The sequence below is a fragment of the Dama dama genome, chromosome 5 (genome assembly GCF_033118175.1).
Source record: "Dama dama isolate Ldn47 chromosome 5, ASM3311817v1, whole genome shotgun sequence".
Taxonomy (NCBI): domain Eukaryota; kingdom Metazoa; phylum Chordata; class Mammalia; order Artiodactyla; family Cervidae; genus Dama; species Dama dama.
In genome coordinates, this window is record NC_083685.1 from 119,540,027 (window position 1) to 119,555,964 (window position 15,938).

General features: G+C 57.1%; 1 protein-coding gene across 1 annotated transcript; it reads right to left on the reverse strand.

Annotated features, from left to right (window-relative positions):
- Positions 1-9,058: 9,058 nt before the first annotated feature.
- UTS2R (urotensin 2 receptor) lies at positions 9,059-10,213 on the reverse strand. The gene has a single exon (XM_061141247.1). It carries the CDS (start codon positions 10,211-10,213, stop codon positions 9,059-9,061), a length of 1,155 nt encoding a protein of 384 aa, XP_060997230.1.
- Between the last annotated feature and the right edge of the window lie 5,725 nt (positions 10,214-15,938).

Consider the following 15,938-nt stretch of genomic DNA (forward strand, 5'->3'; position numbering starts at 1 on the left):
TGGGAAGGGGCCGCAGAGCAGGGGGCGGTGACTTCAGGGGGTTGTTGCAGGGGCCAAAGGGCTTTACTGGAGGGATAGGGGATTTACAGAAATCTCCACAGCTGTCCACCCCATCTCAGGGCTGATCCAGAGCGAAACACCAGTCTGTTTGTTCCCCTTCAAGTTACAACTGGTAGTGCCTTGAAGGGTCTTGGGATCCATGCTGGTTCTCAGGTGGATCTTCTAATCCTGGATCCACTTCGCTTCTGTGTTCTCCCCTCCAACACGATCTTCACATGAGAATTGGGACCAAGCCACCCCAGTCCCCACCAGCCCTCAGCCCCCAGGCAGCACCAACTTCCAGGCACCTTGTTGGCTTGCACTGAGGGTTTTCTCATGCAGTCTAGGGAAGTGGTCCTCACTGCCAGCCCCCTAATTGGTGGCATCTCTGCCCTGCCAGCTGGGTACTGGCTCATTTGCCTTTGGCATCTCAGGGCCTCCCACACCTTCTAGAGGTTTTCACAGGGAGGAGGAGTGTGGGGACACTTCTGCTCATCCCTGAGACTAGGGGACCAAAGGACCTAAGACTCCAGTGACATGAGTCTGCAGTGACTCAGCGTCTTCCAGAAACCAAGCCAGTCACACCAAACTCTGGGCCCTGGCAGTGCTCAGCCTGGAAAGGAGGGGCTGGGGTGGAGGGGGATGGGCAGCAGGTGGGGGCAGCAAGATTTTATCCCCTAGCATGTGTACAATCTGAGACATGCCGACAAATTACAAACCAGTAAAGCAGATGAGATGGAATAGCAGGCTGAGGCCAAGCAGGGGAGAATACCAGTGAACCAGACATCAGTCAGACTTCAGGCTGGAGACTCCTGGTGGCCCCGGGGAAGAGGGAGACATCCTCAGTCCTCATCCAACCCATCTCAGGGTCTCTTCGGACGCACTGACATGTAAATACCAGTTTCTTATCTTGATCTTGAGTTTCAGGAGAAGTGTAGAGCCCCCATTCCTCCCCGGAAGAGACCCTTCAGGCTTCTAGCATCCCAGCGCCCCCCGCCCCCCAGTTTCCCCTCTGTAACTGTTCACCCCTGGGGGCCTGAACCACCCCTGCTGGCCAGTGCACATGCCCTGCAGAATAGTGGGAAGGGTCTGGACCAGGGTGGATGGCCGTACTCTGTCTCCTGCAGATCTGTGGCCCCATCTTGATGTTCCTTCCATCTCAGCACCTTTGAGGCCAAGCAGATCCCAGTGGGGCTGGGGGTGCAGGTCAGCCCCCCTTCCTGAGGCCATCAGGGACACCACTCCCCCCTGCAGCTTGGGGGTCATGGCTACTACCCTCCATCCCAGTGAACCCAGAAGGTGGGGGCTTGGAATCTTGCTGTGGCCACACACCTGGCCGGGTGCCCAGCTTGAGCCCCTTGCCCCTGCCAACTGTCCCTGGGTTTCCCAGACATGGGGGCACTTATGCATCTCCTCCCATTCCCCTTGATAAAGAACAGAGAGCTGGGGGGCACTCAGGAAGGACCTTATTCCTGAAAAATTCTGGTGAACAGGGAGGAGGAGGAGGAGGGAGGAGAAAGGAAGGGGAGGTGGGTGGACGCTGTCCAGGGTCTCTGCACACCCAGGGTGGGTCCTGGACTAAGACCTCCTTCCCAGGTAAAAGCGGGCCATGTGCTTATACCTGCTGCCCGCTCCCAGAGTCCCCGGCCCCTCAACGCCCTCCCTGCCCACCCCACGTAGCCAAACCTCCCCCTCTCCCTGCCCTGGAGGGACTCCGAGGCACTAGCAAGGTTTGTGGGGTGAGGGGGATGTGGCAGGGAGGTAGGGGCCGAGCAGTGGGTATTGTAAGGTGAGTGCAGAGAAAAAGAGAGTGAGCAGGATAGTCAGGCAAGAAAAGGAAATTTATTGAGGGAAAAGAGAGGGTGACTGGCTCTTAAGGAGAACCAGCGTTCTCCATTTCTGACGGAGTCCTACTTATACCCCACCAATGAAAAATTCTCTGAAGGGATGGTCATGTACCTGGAGGTCTGGAATCTGGTGATCTCGCAGCTTTGAGAAGATAGGCGCCAGTGAGATAACAGGATGCCATTTGGGCAATTTGGCCAGTCTCATGGATCACTGTGATTTATTCTTTGTTTGCAAGGTCGACATAACGAGCCATCTTATCAGTGAGACCCCATGTGGGCCCTATCAGGTGTCCTCCTGTGCCTGTGTCTCTATGAGGACAGTGCAGGGTTGGGTTGGGGTCTCTGTTTCCTGGGGACCCCCGCCCTCCATGCCTACCAGCTCCTCAGAACCCTCGCTGAGGCCTTGTATCCAGGGTGCGTGGGTCTTGCCTCCTGGAGCTGGGCTTCAGGCACAGACCCCTCAGAGGGGGATCCGGACCCCTCAGCCAGGTTCAGGACCTGCCCAGGAGACCCCAGCTGGCACCCCAACTTCACTGTCAGCTCAGGCAGCCCTCCCACATCCCTTACAGGTGGGCACGCGGGCTAACATTACTCCTTCAGCTCCTCCCCCCTCCCTGTAATCATTCATGCACCAGGACCACCTCCTGGCCACGCCTCCTGGGCTTCAGCTGCCCACGGCTCAGCCTGGCATATCATGGGGCACACACTGTCCATTGTAGCTCTGCCCATCTGCTGCAGCTTGGGGAGGGCACAGGATGAGGAGAGGAGTGGGGAACATTGGGAGACCAAGGGCAGAAATGGAGGTTCCCCATCCCCCATCAGGCCCCAGACCTGGCCTCGACTTGTCGTGGCCCTAGGGAAGAATCTTGGCATGGGGCAGTCAACTCTGATGCCCAGGCAGCCTCGGTATTTCACACTGACACACAGTTTTGGGTTGAGACCAGGCTCTGGGCTTTCAATCACACTGCGGGGTGCCCCAGGCCATGAAGGGCAAAGGGGGTGGACCCATTGAGCTGAGGATGGGTGCTCCTGGCTCCTGTGGGTCCCGCGTGGCCTGGTTCGTCAGCTGTGAAGTGAGAATAAACAGAATTTTGTAAAAAAAAAAAAAAGATGACCCAATGGTGAGCTCGCTGAGGGTCCCTCCTGGGGGGCCAGGGAATTTGCACATGGAGGAAGGGCAGAGGAGGTGGACTGGAGTTCCTGGGCCACCGAACACCCAGCTGCCTCCTGGCTCTGATCCCGCTCAGCACTCAGGCCCGCCAGGCCTCCGTCTCCACAGCTCCGGGAGGGGAACGGTGGCAGGACAGAGCCATCCAGCCTGGGGGCCTGCCCTGTGCAGCTCAGGGGATGGGGCTCTCCTCGTTTGGCCCCAGGAGAACCCCCCACCCCACCCCCTGCATAGGGTTGGGCCCTCGGCCAGCCTGGGAAAGGCAGGAGTCTGGTGCTCTTGGCTGCTGGCCGTTGGCAACCTCTCGGTCTTCCTGCTCAGAGCGTCATCTGTCTGGAATTCCAATGGAAAAACCTGCTCCTGCAGGTGGCCCCGGGGCTCTCAGATTCCCAGTTTGGTGGTCTGTGGATGTATAGGGCCCAGGCTAGACTCTGGCCATCCCCACCCCCTACGTGGGGTAGGGGCTCCCACCTTCTGCTGGCTGAGCTCCCTCCTCTCTCTTGCCTGGTGGGTATGTAAGTGGAGGTGCCTGTGAGCTAAGGGTTTTCTCCAGGCTAGAAAGGAACCCCAGCATCCTGCCCCCCAAGCCTGGCCCTTCAGGTGGGGCGTGTTCAGGTGTGGAATCAGGTAAGAGTTCAGGTCTCTGCCAACTGGCTGGGCCACCCTACCAGGGAGGGCCCCTGTAGCTGGTACTGCCCACCCCCGAGCTCTATTTGAAAAGGATGGTCTACAAAAGCAGAGAGAACTCCCTGGGCAGGTAAACAGCGGTGTCTACTGGTTGTAGGTGCAATCCAATTCCCAAAGAATGAGTTCCTGAAAAAATTAGGGGTAGCAGAAACTTGGCCTGTGTGTGTTTCTTTGTTGATGAGAAATTTACACCAAGTGCGGCAGTCTCGGGCGTGTAGCCCGGTGACTCTGAGCACTGTGTGTGCTGATGCGAGAGCTGGGCTCTCTTTGCCTCTCACCCCTGGGGACCCACGGAAGATGGGAGGGAGGGAGGGACTCCCAGCACAAGTTTGTGGACTGGGACAGGCCACTCTCCTGTCTGAAAAAGCCCGCGGGTCAGCAACCAAATCCTGGCCAAGGTTGAGCCTCTTGGAAACTGTCCGGCCTGCGGGGCAGGAATGTGCCTGCACCTGGTAAATCCATCACCAGAGCCTCCACCACTAGGCTCCTGGATGCCCCTGCCTCCTGCGAGCTTGGCTGTGAACTCGGCTGTGAACTCATCCGCCCCTGGTTCCTTCCCCCCTCCACCATCTCCAGGAGGACAGATGACAGAATATGAGAGGGCAGCAGGTCCCTCGTAGAGGGACATAGTTTGTCCACTCATACATTCATTCATTCATTCCCCAGTGGGTGCCGGCCACCACTGTCCTAGTCACAGACCCCACAGCCTGCCTGATCACTGTCCCCACTCCTTGTTTTCGCTATAGAAACTAAGGGGAGTGGGGTGGGAAAACTCAGGGAAGAGGGTGCAGGAGCTGAGGATGGGATGGGGAGACATGCCCATAGGCCTGGCACAGATGCAGTTGGGCACCTAGTCCCCATGGCCCTGTGCCCAAGGTCTTCCAGAGGAGCTTCACGTACCAACCCTAGCAAAGACCTCCCCATCCAGCCTGTACCCTATTAACCCAGATTCACGGCAGCCCTGCTGGAACAAAATCCATATTCACAAAACATTCCATTGGAGCACAGTTAGTGTCTCACAGAGGGATCCCGGCAATCTATGAAAAGAAATTCATTCCCCCAATGCGGGTGCGGGCTGGCAGTGGCCCTGGGCAGTGGTCAGGGACCCAAGTCAGTGCAGTGGTGCTTTGTAAGCTGTCAGGAGCATTGTGGCCAGCACTGAGCCTGGCCTTGGCGTCTTGGCTCCTCATCTGCAAGTCTGGAGGTTGGGTGGCTGGCATTTAAATGCTGAGACCTCATCCATCACCCTGGGTGACCTTCAGCCTGAATGCTCATCCATCAGATAGTCGACAGCCTGCTCATCCCCACTGCTAACCACCACGGCCCTGGAGGCCTGGGCTGGACTCAGACAGCAGGTCCTCTTAGCCCCTGACATCCTGTGCTGTTGCAGAGGAGCACCCGCTGCACCTCCCATCCTCCCTACTCACTTACCATCCCGTCCTCCTCCTCTCTTCCCCCATCCCTCCCTTTCCTCCTCCCTCCCTCCTCCCTTTTCCACACTCCCTACTGGCCCCTCTGCCCAGCAAGGAGGTGGCCCCAGGTGAAACCTCCACCTGGTTTCAGCAGCTCAGTTTGGGTCTGATGCTTGTGGAGTGGACAGGGACACTGTCACCATTTTCTGGAGTGGTGGCCCATGTCCCGCTCCCTCCCTCCCCAGTTGCATGTAAAGCCTGGTGGTCTCCTGCTCAGGAGGAGCAGAGGCTGTCATCCAGGACGTCCAGTACAGACTGTTGGGTCACTGGGGACCCTGACAATGCGGGAAGGATGCCTGAGCAGAGGCCCAGGCCCAGTGGCACCTGTGTGGGCCTGAGATTCTGGGGCAGGCAGGGAAGGGACAGGAGGCAGGCAGGGAGCAGCCCACCCCAGGGAGGGCTCTGTAGGACAAGGCCCCTCACCACAGGCCCCAGGGTTTATCAGGCCCCAACTGTGGTTGGGGTGTGTGGGGGTTAAGGTCAGAGGGCCCCAGCGCCCAGGGGTGAACATCCCTTTGGGGCTTCCCTGGCTCTGTTCCCTATGACCTGCTCCCATGGCATCCACACTGCCTCCCATGGTGTCCACACTGCCAGATCTCCAGCACAGCCCTGTGGTCTTAAGCTCCAGAAAACACAAGTCAATTTGCAGAGCAAACCCCGGGTTCGAAGCCCTCCTCCCTGCCTTTGAACTGTTGGGAAATACTCGGCCCTTAGAGAAGCCCCAGCCTCCCAGCAGGATGTGAGGCCTGTGGATGTGCCTGGTCAGTCTTCCTGGGGACAGGGGACAGGAGACCTGGTCATGGCCTTCCCCAGGTTGTGGGGATGTGGGGTAGTGACCTGTCCAGTGCCTTTCTGGGGACATGGGAAACTGGTCATAAGGGTTCAGATGACCCGTAGAACCAAGACGATCCACAGTGAAGGTGGCCATGACGATGTCCCCTTCTCCTGAGGGGTCCTGCAGCCTGCCCCTCCCTCGGTACACGTTACCAGGTGGGGACGCTCCAGGTTCCTGGGACAGAGCTGGAGGTAAGGAAGCCTGGACTCACCCCTGTTGGGAGCCAAGGTGATACAGATGGGAAGGAGGGTGCCCCTGCCCCCCACCAGCCTGCCACCACCCATCGAGCAAGGCTTAGGGCCCCAGCCCTGCAGATGCGTGACTCTGAGAGACGGTCACCATCACAGGGCCACCTGTTTCTAATCCGAGTTTACCCAGAACAGCTGCTCTTTTGTCATAAAACGGTGCCTGCCCAGAGCGAGGGCAGGGTGGGCAGGATGAAGCCAAGAGGCCAGGAGCCCACACGCAGGGCGACTGGAGGGGCAGCAGACGCACGGCCACACGGGTGGTCACAGTGGCTCTGTTCACTTAGGGAAAAGGTGGAAGTACCTCAAATGCCCACAACCAACATGTGTTCATCCAAGGGGGCACATTGAGCTCTGCCCACGCTACAAAAGGGCGTCTGTTCCCGGAACATGGTGGGTGGGGCTCCTCCAGGCACTTAAAGGTCTTCCAGTAAAAACTGAGATTTCTGGGAAAGAAGGAATTCTGCCCCAAGGCTGCAGTGTCTTCTGCCTGAGTTTCCAGCCCGCAGGCCTGCTGCCCCACCCGCCAATGGATCCCAGACATGCCAGTCCCTTAATCACTATGCCTGTTCCTTCAAAGAACGTTTTAATATTTATACATCTGTCTTATTGGTTGATTTCTTTGGAGCTTCCTGCCTGACAGGACAGGGAAGCCTGCCGGGCTCTACAGTCCAATGGGGTCACAAAGAGTCAGACACAACTGAGCACGCACACCTGGCCTGACAGATGCCCGGAGACTGAACTGTGATGTTGGTTACATGACTCTATCCTTTCACTGAAAATCATTACTTGTACTTTCAGTGGGTGAGTTTTATGGTGTGAAACTGCCCCAATAAAGCTGTAGCATTTGAACAGGAGCCCTGACCTGCTATTCTAGAGCCCTATTCTAGCCACATACAAGCTCGCCCCGGTTGGCCCCTCACCCCAGGGCTCTCTGCTGTCCGGCTTGCCAAGGGCCAGGCACCATGCCTGATGGGTGGATGACTGTGGGTCTTGAGCCAGACTAAGCCTCCATAAATCACCGGTCCCTGACTGGTGGGTCCTGGGGGCCTGTGGTGAGGGGAGAGGGAGGGGCTGTGGGCAGTGGATCCAGGGAGGTCGGCCAAGATGTAGTAGGCCAGGAGTCTCCACGTGGCTATGTGAGTGAGTACACAGGCGTGAGAGCCTGCTGGACATTTTTAAGCACTCTGAAACACTCAGGCTGTTATCATGAGGCTCCCCAGAGGCTGGCAGGATGGTGGGGGGCACTTCTAAGTGGGAGGTGGGAAGACAGCCCCCGAAGCTGTCCCAGGCCTGGCAGTGGAAGCTTGGCCGGCCCCCCCCCCCCCCGGAGCATTAACCAGGGTACTCAGGTCTTAAATTTGGGGCCAAAAATGTAAGTTCTTCAGCATCAAGCCAAGAAATAGTGCAAAGAACACCTTCACATGTGCAGATGAATGGGGACTGCAGGGACACTTGGGTGGGGGAGGGTCTCTGTTTTCCAAGTTTGGGGCCTTCTGGGTAAATCCTGGAGTCAGGATTCAGGAAGCAGAGACCTGGGGTCTTGATCAAGGTGAAAACTTTGGGCTGTTTTCTTCCCAAAACATTGGGGGTCCCAAGTGGGGCCCCTCACACTCCATACTTAGGGGCCAGATCTCCTCCTGCCCACACATTAGGATCCAGTCAAGGCCTTGAGTCTGGTGTGCGTGCAGCCTTGGCTGGGGCCCAGGTGTGGGATGTGAATTAGGGGCATGTGTGGAGTGAACTGGTTGCCAGAGAGTGGGATAGGTGTTGGGGTAGGTCCAAAACCTTTCCCCGTGGGTTTGGCTCTCTGTGGGCAGGGCCTGATGGTCTTGGTGTCCACAGGAGGTCCAACCGGGATGCTGTACACAGGAGGCATGAGATTAAACCTCTATGTGCCTTGTATATGATCCACCCCCCACCGTCCCCCCAAGGTCTGGGGAGGGAGAGGCAGGTGAACTGCAAATAGGAGAGTAATTCTGGCTCGTGGTTTCAGTTTGGGCTCCAAGTTCCTGCCCTGGAGTGCTGTCCCAGCCGCCCGTCCTCCCTGAGCAGGTTGAGGCCGGTGGCTCCCCGCCTCAGTCGCCCCAGCGTCTCAGGCCCCACAGCCAGGGCCTGGCTCAGGCCAGACGGCACCCGTCCACCACGTCAGGAAGGCCGAACGGCCAGACGTGTCCCCTCCCCGGTCAGGCAGACGGGCTCCTCCAAGTGCAGGAGGTCGTCCTGGGGGTCCTGCCTCCCTTGACAGCCCACCCACACTGCTGCGGCAGACAAGGCTCAGAGAGCTCGGTGTTTATTGTTCCAGGTGCTGAAGCTGTGAGGGATGGAACCGCGTGGCAGTTGGGAGGAACGGGTGCCACCGCGGCCGCGCTCGTGCCAGGAGGGGGGGGTCCCAGGCAGGCAGCTTGTGTGGGGACATGGTGTCACCTGCCACAGTGTACCCGGTCACACGTCAGGTATGCATTCACGTCTGCAGGGGGCCGCTGAAGACTCCACTCACCACGGTCTTCAGGAGCTGGCCCTGGGCCCGAGCCTCCTGCAGACCCTCACAGATGGACAGGGCAGGGGACACTTCTGGGCGTTCTGAGGAAAGTGGCTGTGCTGATGGAGCTGAAGTGAGTGAGGGGTGAGGGAGAGCCCGGAGCTTTCCGGAAGAGGACTGGGGGAGGGCGGCAGACAGTGGGGAGGGTGGTCCAGGAAGGAACTGGGCTCCGGGGGGCCACTCCCCAGCCTACCCCCAGGGCACACAGGGAGGCTGGGGCTGCTCAGACGCAGAGACTCCCACGGGCTGCCTGGGACAGCGCGATGGTCTCAGTGGCCTGCTGGCTGCTGGAGGACACGGAGCGACCCGAGCCGCGCTGGCAGCGGGTGTGGCCCTGCGGGAGGCTGCGGACGCCCACAGGCCCACCGGTGCCCCTGCTGTGGAGCGAGCGTTGGCGGTAGTCACGATAGTTCTTGGTGAGCAGCGTGTAGAGGAAGGGGTTCACACAGCTGTTGCCATAGGTGAGGCAGGTGGTCAGGTAGTTGACGATGCGGGCGGAGCGGGGAGCGAGCGGCGGGGCCCCGCGGTATTGGGCAAGGAGCTGCCACAGCCAGAAGGGCAGGAAGCAGGCCCAGTAGAGCAGCACGATGCCCAGGATAAGATAGAGCACCCTGGGGTTGGGCAGCCGCCGCGTTTGCGTGAAGGAGGCCCGCTGCGATAGCCAGTAGGCCCGGGCCAGGCGGACATAGAGCAGCCCGATGACCACGCCGGGCCCCACGATGCTGGTCCCGAAGAGCAGCGTCAGATAGGCGCGGTGGGTGCGCTGGCCCCAGGCCGGCAGGCAGAGGCTCTTGTGGCCCCTGCGGACCAGCCGGATGGCCAGCATCATGGGCAGTGCCAGCAGCAGTGCCAGCAGCCACGTGCCCAGCGCCAGGACCTTGCGGTAGCCCTTGGAACGCTGCACCATGTCCAGTGGCCTCACCACGGCGGCGTAGCGCTCCCTGCTCATGAGGGTCAGGGTGAAGATGCTGGCGTGCATGGTCAGGAAGTCCAGGCTGAAGAGGATGCGGCAGCCCACGTCGCCGAAGTTCCACCTCTTGGTGACGTAAGTAGCTACAATGAAGGGGATGCTGAGCAGGTAGAGGAGGTCCGCCAGCGCCAGGTTGATGACGTAGACGTACATGGAGGCCGAGGCGTGCAGGAAGCGGCACATGACCGTCAGTGTGTACACATTGCCTGCCATGCCCACTACGCCCATGGCTGAGAGCACCACCCCGATGGTGCCCGTGGCCACCAGGTCCTCCAGGGAGTTGGGCTCCGTTGGGCTGGCCAACGAGCTGTTGAAGGACGCATTGGGGGCACCAGGCAGCTCAGGCATGGCGCTGCCCATCGTAGCCGGCACCGGGAACCTGCTCGATGGCTCTGGGCTCAGTGCCATCTCTGCCACCTCACACTGGGCTTGGGGCTGGGGCCGGCTGCTCCTTTAGGCAGAGAGGGGGCATCTGTGGGTAACAAGCTTGTCCTGCGGGAGAGGATGCTCATTAAAGATGCAGGTCAGGCACCCCTTCCCACTCCCAAGAGGCCATAAGAGGCCACAGTTCCCACCGGGCTGGGGAGGCCTGCAGAGGGACAGGGCTCACCAACTGTGATGCCCCCTTGGGGACTCTCCGGTACAGAACTCTAACACTCTGCCTCAGTTTCCCAGCTATCCAGGGAGACCAGAGAACCACCCAGACCAGTTGCCCCCATGCATGCCCCAGTAGCACTCCCACCCTGGGCCACAATGCAAGTTCAAAGGCCTCTCAGCTGGCTGGCCTTTCCTGAAAACCAGGGCACAGCAGGCATAATCCAGGATGGTTCACTCCTGGATGAACCAGGAGTCCTCACTAGGCCTCCTCACTTCCTCATCCTTGAAGGGCAGGGAAGCCGGGCTGACCCCTGTGTCTTCCTCCCCATTTAGTTCTCCTGCGTGTTTTTAAAAAATATATTTTGTTCAGATTGCAAAAGTAATATCTGCCAACTTTAAATTTCAAATAGGAAAATATGTTAGATAAAGAGGGGAAAGCCCTCATAATCTTCCTTTATTCACATGGGGGAAATAAACCTGACTCCTATCTCCCACCACACAAGAAAACAATTCAAGGTGGACTGTACCCGTATGTAATAGATTAAACCAATTAATTAATCAAGCTCTGGAAGAAATGTAGGAGAATATCTGCACTACCGTGGGTAAAGAAAAATTTCTCAAAAAAAAAAAAAAAAAAAAGAGCATAAAGTACTTGTAGTAAAATACCCACCAATTGGACTTCATGAAAATTAAGAACTTCACTGAGAGAGTAAAGATGTAAACCATGGACTGGGAAAGATAATCTGAAGACACATCTCAGACAAAGAACTAGTAATCAAAATACGTGAAAGAACTACAAATCAATAAAGACCAATGACTCAACTGAAAGAAAAAAAAAGACAAAATTTGAACAGGAAATTCATCAAACTGCTGGGAGGACATGAAGGAAATGAACTCCTGAACTGCTAGTGGAGGAAGAGAACGGTGCAGCCGCCTGTGGCAAACACTGGCACCCTCGGTAAAGTTGGACACGCGTCTGTCCTCTCATCCAGCATTTCTACTCTTAGGTTTATGCCAAGAAAAATAAGTGCAAATGGCTGCAAAAAGCAAGAGTGAGAACGTTCATAGCAGTCAGAATCTGGAAACCACCCAAACATCCATGAATGGTAGTGTGGATAAAGAAACTGTGACACACCCCCCCCCCCCCCCCCCATAAAAATGCTCCAAGGCGATGAAGAAAATGAAATTATTGAACAGCCAACAACTTGATGAAACTCAAATATGCTCTGTTGAGTTGGGGGGGTGGGGGTGGGGAAGAAACGAAGCACACAAGAAGAGTACACACTGTAATTCCCTTTCCCTGAAGCTGGGGAAAAGGCAATATCTCTACCAGTGGTTGAAGAGGGTGCCAACTGGTAGGGGGCACCAGAGAGCACTCCAGGGAATGGACTTTTGCTATGTCCTCATGTGGCGCTGGTTACACAGGTGTCCTGGTGGCTCAGATAGTAAAGAATCCGCCTGCAATGCGGGAGACCTGAGTTTGATCCGTGGGTTGGGAAGATCCTCTGGAGGAGGGCATTTTCCTCCACTCCAGTATTCTCCCCATGGACAGGGGAGTCTGGCTGGCTATGCAGTCCATGGGGACCCCAGGAGTCAGACAGGACTGAGCGACTAAGCACAGACATGTAAAAACTCCTGGAGTTGCATACCCATGACCTGTGCTTACTGTTGAAAATTACCCTCATAAGAAAAAAAAAAAAAAAAGCTACATCTCGAATACTTGAATGAGAGGAGAGGCCCCTTTATCTCCCGATCTCCCCACATCCAGGGATAATGTGGCCGGATAAAACTGGCTCCCGGTTTTTTCCCTCTACAGGTACAGCGTTCGCACTAACATGGATAAACTCGGGTTGTCCAACCGGCGTGGCGTGGTCTGAGCCTTCGGTGCAGATGGGCAACCTGGGTGCAGAGACGCTGTCCTAGGCCCCCTGCCCGTGGGACCTGGCCCAGCGTCGGGCCTGGCGAGGGGAGCTGGGGTCCTTCCTACCGGCTCGAGGCGCCGTCCACGGCCGCAGTCCCCAGTGGGTCGGGGTTCCAGAGCCCTCCAGCAGGGGCTGCCGCGAACCTGGCGGAGGACCTCCCAGGAGGGACGCGAAACAGCCGCCGAGCCCACCGCGTACACCTCACCGCTCGCTCGCCACCCTCCGAAGCGCCGCGCATCTCCCCAGGGGGCGCTGGGAGGGCTTTGTGGCCGAGAGATCCTGCCGGGGACGGCGCGGGCCGGCGGGGAGGGCGCCCCGCGCCCCGGGTCCCTGCCCCTGCTCCCGCCCCGCACCCTCGCAGTGCCTACGCCCACCTCCGTCACCGGGCAGTCAGGTGTGGTCGCCGAGCCCCCCGGGGTCGTGCTCTGGACTGGCGCTTCGTCGCCAAGCGTCTCCAAACGCTCAGCGCGGCACGGAAACCTTTCCGAGGGCTCTGCCCGGTAGAGGCCCGCAGAGGACGTGGGGGCTCCCAGGGGCGCGTGGTGGAGGGGAGCCCGCCCGCCGGTCTCGCCCGGAGAGCCGCGCTCCGCGCCCAGGCCCCTGTCGTCGCCGCCACCTGCCCGACTGCCAGCTGGGAATGCGCGGCGGCCCAGCGCCCGGCCCGGATATTAATAACCCGGGGGAGGGGGGCGGCTGGAGAGGGGGCGAGGATGCGCTGCGGTGGGGGGAGCCACGGAGGCCCGGGGAAGGGAGGGCAGCAGGGGCGGTAGCGGGGGGGTGGCAAAGCGAGAGGGCAGATCACGGTCGCAGCTGGGACCCCAGACGCATCCGTGGGGTGAAGTTCAGTCCAGCCTGGTTGGCCCCACCGCGGAGCGTCTCTGCTTCCCTTCACCCTCAGCACTCCACCACCCCTCAGTTTCTCGGACACTGAGCCTGGGACTCGGATTTAGATTGTCAGTCAAGCCCTGGACCCTCCCCTGCACCTGGTGGGGACGCACTGGGTGGAGGGTGGTTCTGAGAGACCCATGTGAGGCCAGGACCCAGTGTCATTAAAGACATTCATAATCTGCACTCGTCACTATTTCCAAAACCTTTTTATCAAGGCAAACCTTTTATAGTCCCCATTTGACAACTCCACATCCCACTCCCCCAGACCCTGACAACCACCATTCTCCTTTGGTCTCCATGGATTCCACTACTCTAAGGAGCCCCTGTGAGTGGGATCATACATTTGTCCCTTAGCGTCTGGCTTCTTTAATTTGCCACGATGTCTTCAAGCTTCCTTCATGTTGTAGCAAGGGTCAGAGTTTCCATCCTTTTCAAGACTGAAGAGTATTCTGTGAAGACTGAAGAGTATCTTCTGATTGAAGATAAACCAGTTTGTTTTTCCCTTCATCCCTGATGGATTCTTTTGGTGATGGTGGCTAGTGCTGCTATGAATATTTTTATTTATAATTTTCTGTTCCTTTTATGCATCATGGTCCTTTCTTTATTTCTTTGAAAAATCCTAACCGTCCTTAGTTGTCAGGTCTTTTCCAGATGACTCCGTTTTCAGGGAGCACTGCTGTCCACTCCTCATTGACCCTCAGCCTGGAGGCTCCTGGTATGGGGGTGTGCCTGAGTCACCCCACTGCTACTCTTGGACAGGTGGACTCATAGGCAGGTCTTCTTCTCATCCTCCTGCCCTGTGGACAGGTGATTCAGGCTGGTCGGCCTCATGGTGTTCAGGCTCACCTGCTGCCTTTGGTCCAAGCACCCTGTGACCAAGGGCAAGCCCAGGTCACAGAGAGAAGCTTCCAGGAACACAGCCAGGGTTAGCTGCTGGGGTCACTGAGCAGCCTGGCTTGACATAGGCCCTCAGGGCTGCAGGCTGGGAAATATGGATGATCAAGGACAGCATCTCGTTTAGGTGTTGGTCAGCTCCCTGCCCATCTCAGAGCAGCCTTGGTCTCATCTCCTGGTCATGATGTCCTGCAGAGACACAGGCCACACAGCCCATGGCCTCCTCTCTGTTTGCACCACGAGGGAAGGACAGACACCCATCCATCGTGCATGTCAGACAGACCCCATGGACGGCAGGGGAGGGGCTGGGCTGTCCTGAGTGTGAGTGACAGGAGCCAATGGAAGGAGGGGGAAATATTGTGAAACCTGAAGGTGACGGTGGCTGATATGTCCTCTCAAGGGACGTCATCAGGGAGATTATCTGAAACTCTTCCTCTATTGCAATGTGTCCTTAGCCTGGACCTGAGAGGACCTGAATGCCTGCAATGGTGGGGCTTGGGGCTTGAGGAGAGAGGGCCAGGATCCTGCAGGGAGCTGGTGCTGCTGTCCTCAGGTTAGTGGACTACATCTCTTAAGATCTACTGTGCTCTTTGCAAACTTAACTGCCTGTCTCTGATTCACTTTATGGACCATTAAATCATAATCATAAAGCTCCCACTTTCCACAAATGTGACTTTAAAGCTTTGCTCTGCATGTAATGGGGTTTCCCTGGTGGCTCAAATGGTAAGAAATTGTCCTGCAATGCAGGAGACCCAGGTTTGATCCCTGGGTCGGGAAGATGTCCTGGAGAAGGGAATGGCTACCCACTCCAGTATTCTTGCCTGGTGAATTCCCTGGACAGAGGAGCCTGGCGAGTTACAGTCTATGGGGTCACAAAGAGTTGCGTGACTGAGCCTGTCTCTGATTCATTTTTATGGACCATTAAATTATAAATCATAAACATAAAGCTCCCACTTTCCCCAAATGTGACTTTAAAGCTTTGCTCTTCATATAATGTGTTCATTATATTTTGAAATGATCATTTTTCTGCAAGAACTCTTTTCCAACTGGATTACTAAATTAGGTGGAAAATGAGATGCCATAGGCTGAATCTGGCTTCATGGGGTCTCTTCACAGGTGCCCACCCAGCCTGACCACAGACTTGTCAGAGGCACGTCTTGTCACTGTCCTGTCCCCACAGCCCCTAAAAAAAATGCCTTGGAAAGAGAAAGGGGAGGGAGTAGGACTGGGGGTGGAGGGAAAACAGGCCTCAATGCACCTGTAAGAGTCTAAGCCAGCTCCTTGCAGGAGAGCAAAGACTGGAAGGAGTCCAGAGTTGGGCAGACATGGCCCACATAGCCTCACCAGTCACTGACAGAGACTTTCTGAGGCCCAACGGGGGGGCCCCTGCCCCAGAAGGAGGTCCCAGAAGGGACACACCTGCTTGGCCACCCCTCCCCCAGCCCAGGGCCCTTCTGCAGTCAGTAGCTAACTGTGTTTTCTAGGAGATTTTTCCCTTGATGCTGCTGCTAATGTTGTTACTTGATTTCAATTTCAGAAACAATTTCCCCAATCCTTGTCTCATATACTCAAGATCTGAGACCCAGCTGGAGGAATGAGTATTGCAATCAAACCAATTAAAACCTGTCCAGGTCTCCAGCTGGAGGCGGGCCCCTATAGACTAGCAGAGAGCCTCCAGCTTCTGAGCAATCCACGTGACTGAAGTGCATGAGAGTTCAGAGAGGTCCCAACTGTAAATATCCGGGTTCAGGAAAGCTGGATGCTGGGAGAGGGAGGAGAAATGTCAAGTACACACAACACTGTCTCTCTCATTATTGACATTGGGGCCCCTG

Coding starts and splice junctions, on each gene's coding strand:
- UTS2R (XM_061141247.1), bottom strand. CDS start 10,213: ATGGCACTGAGCCCAGAGCCATCGAGCAGGTTCCCGGTGCCGGCTACG.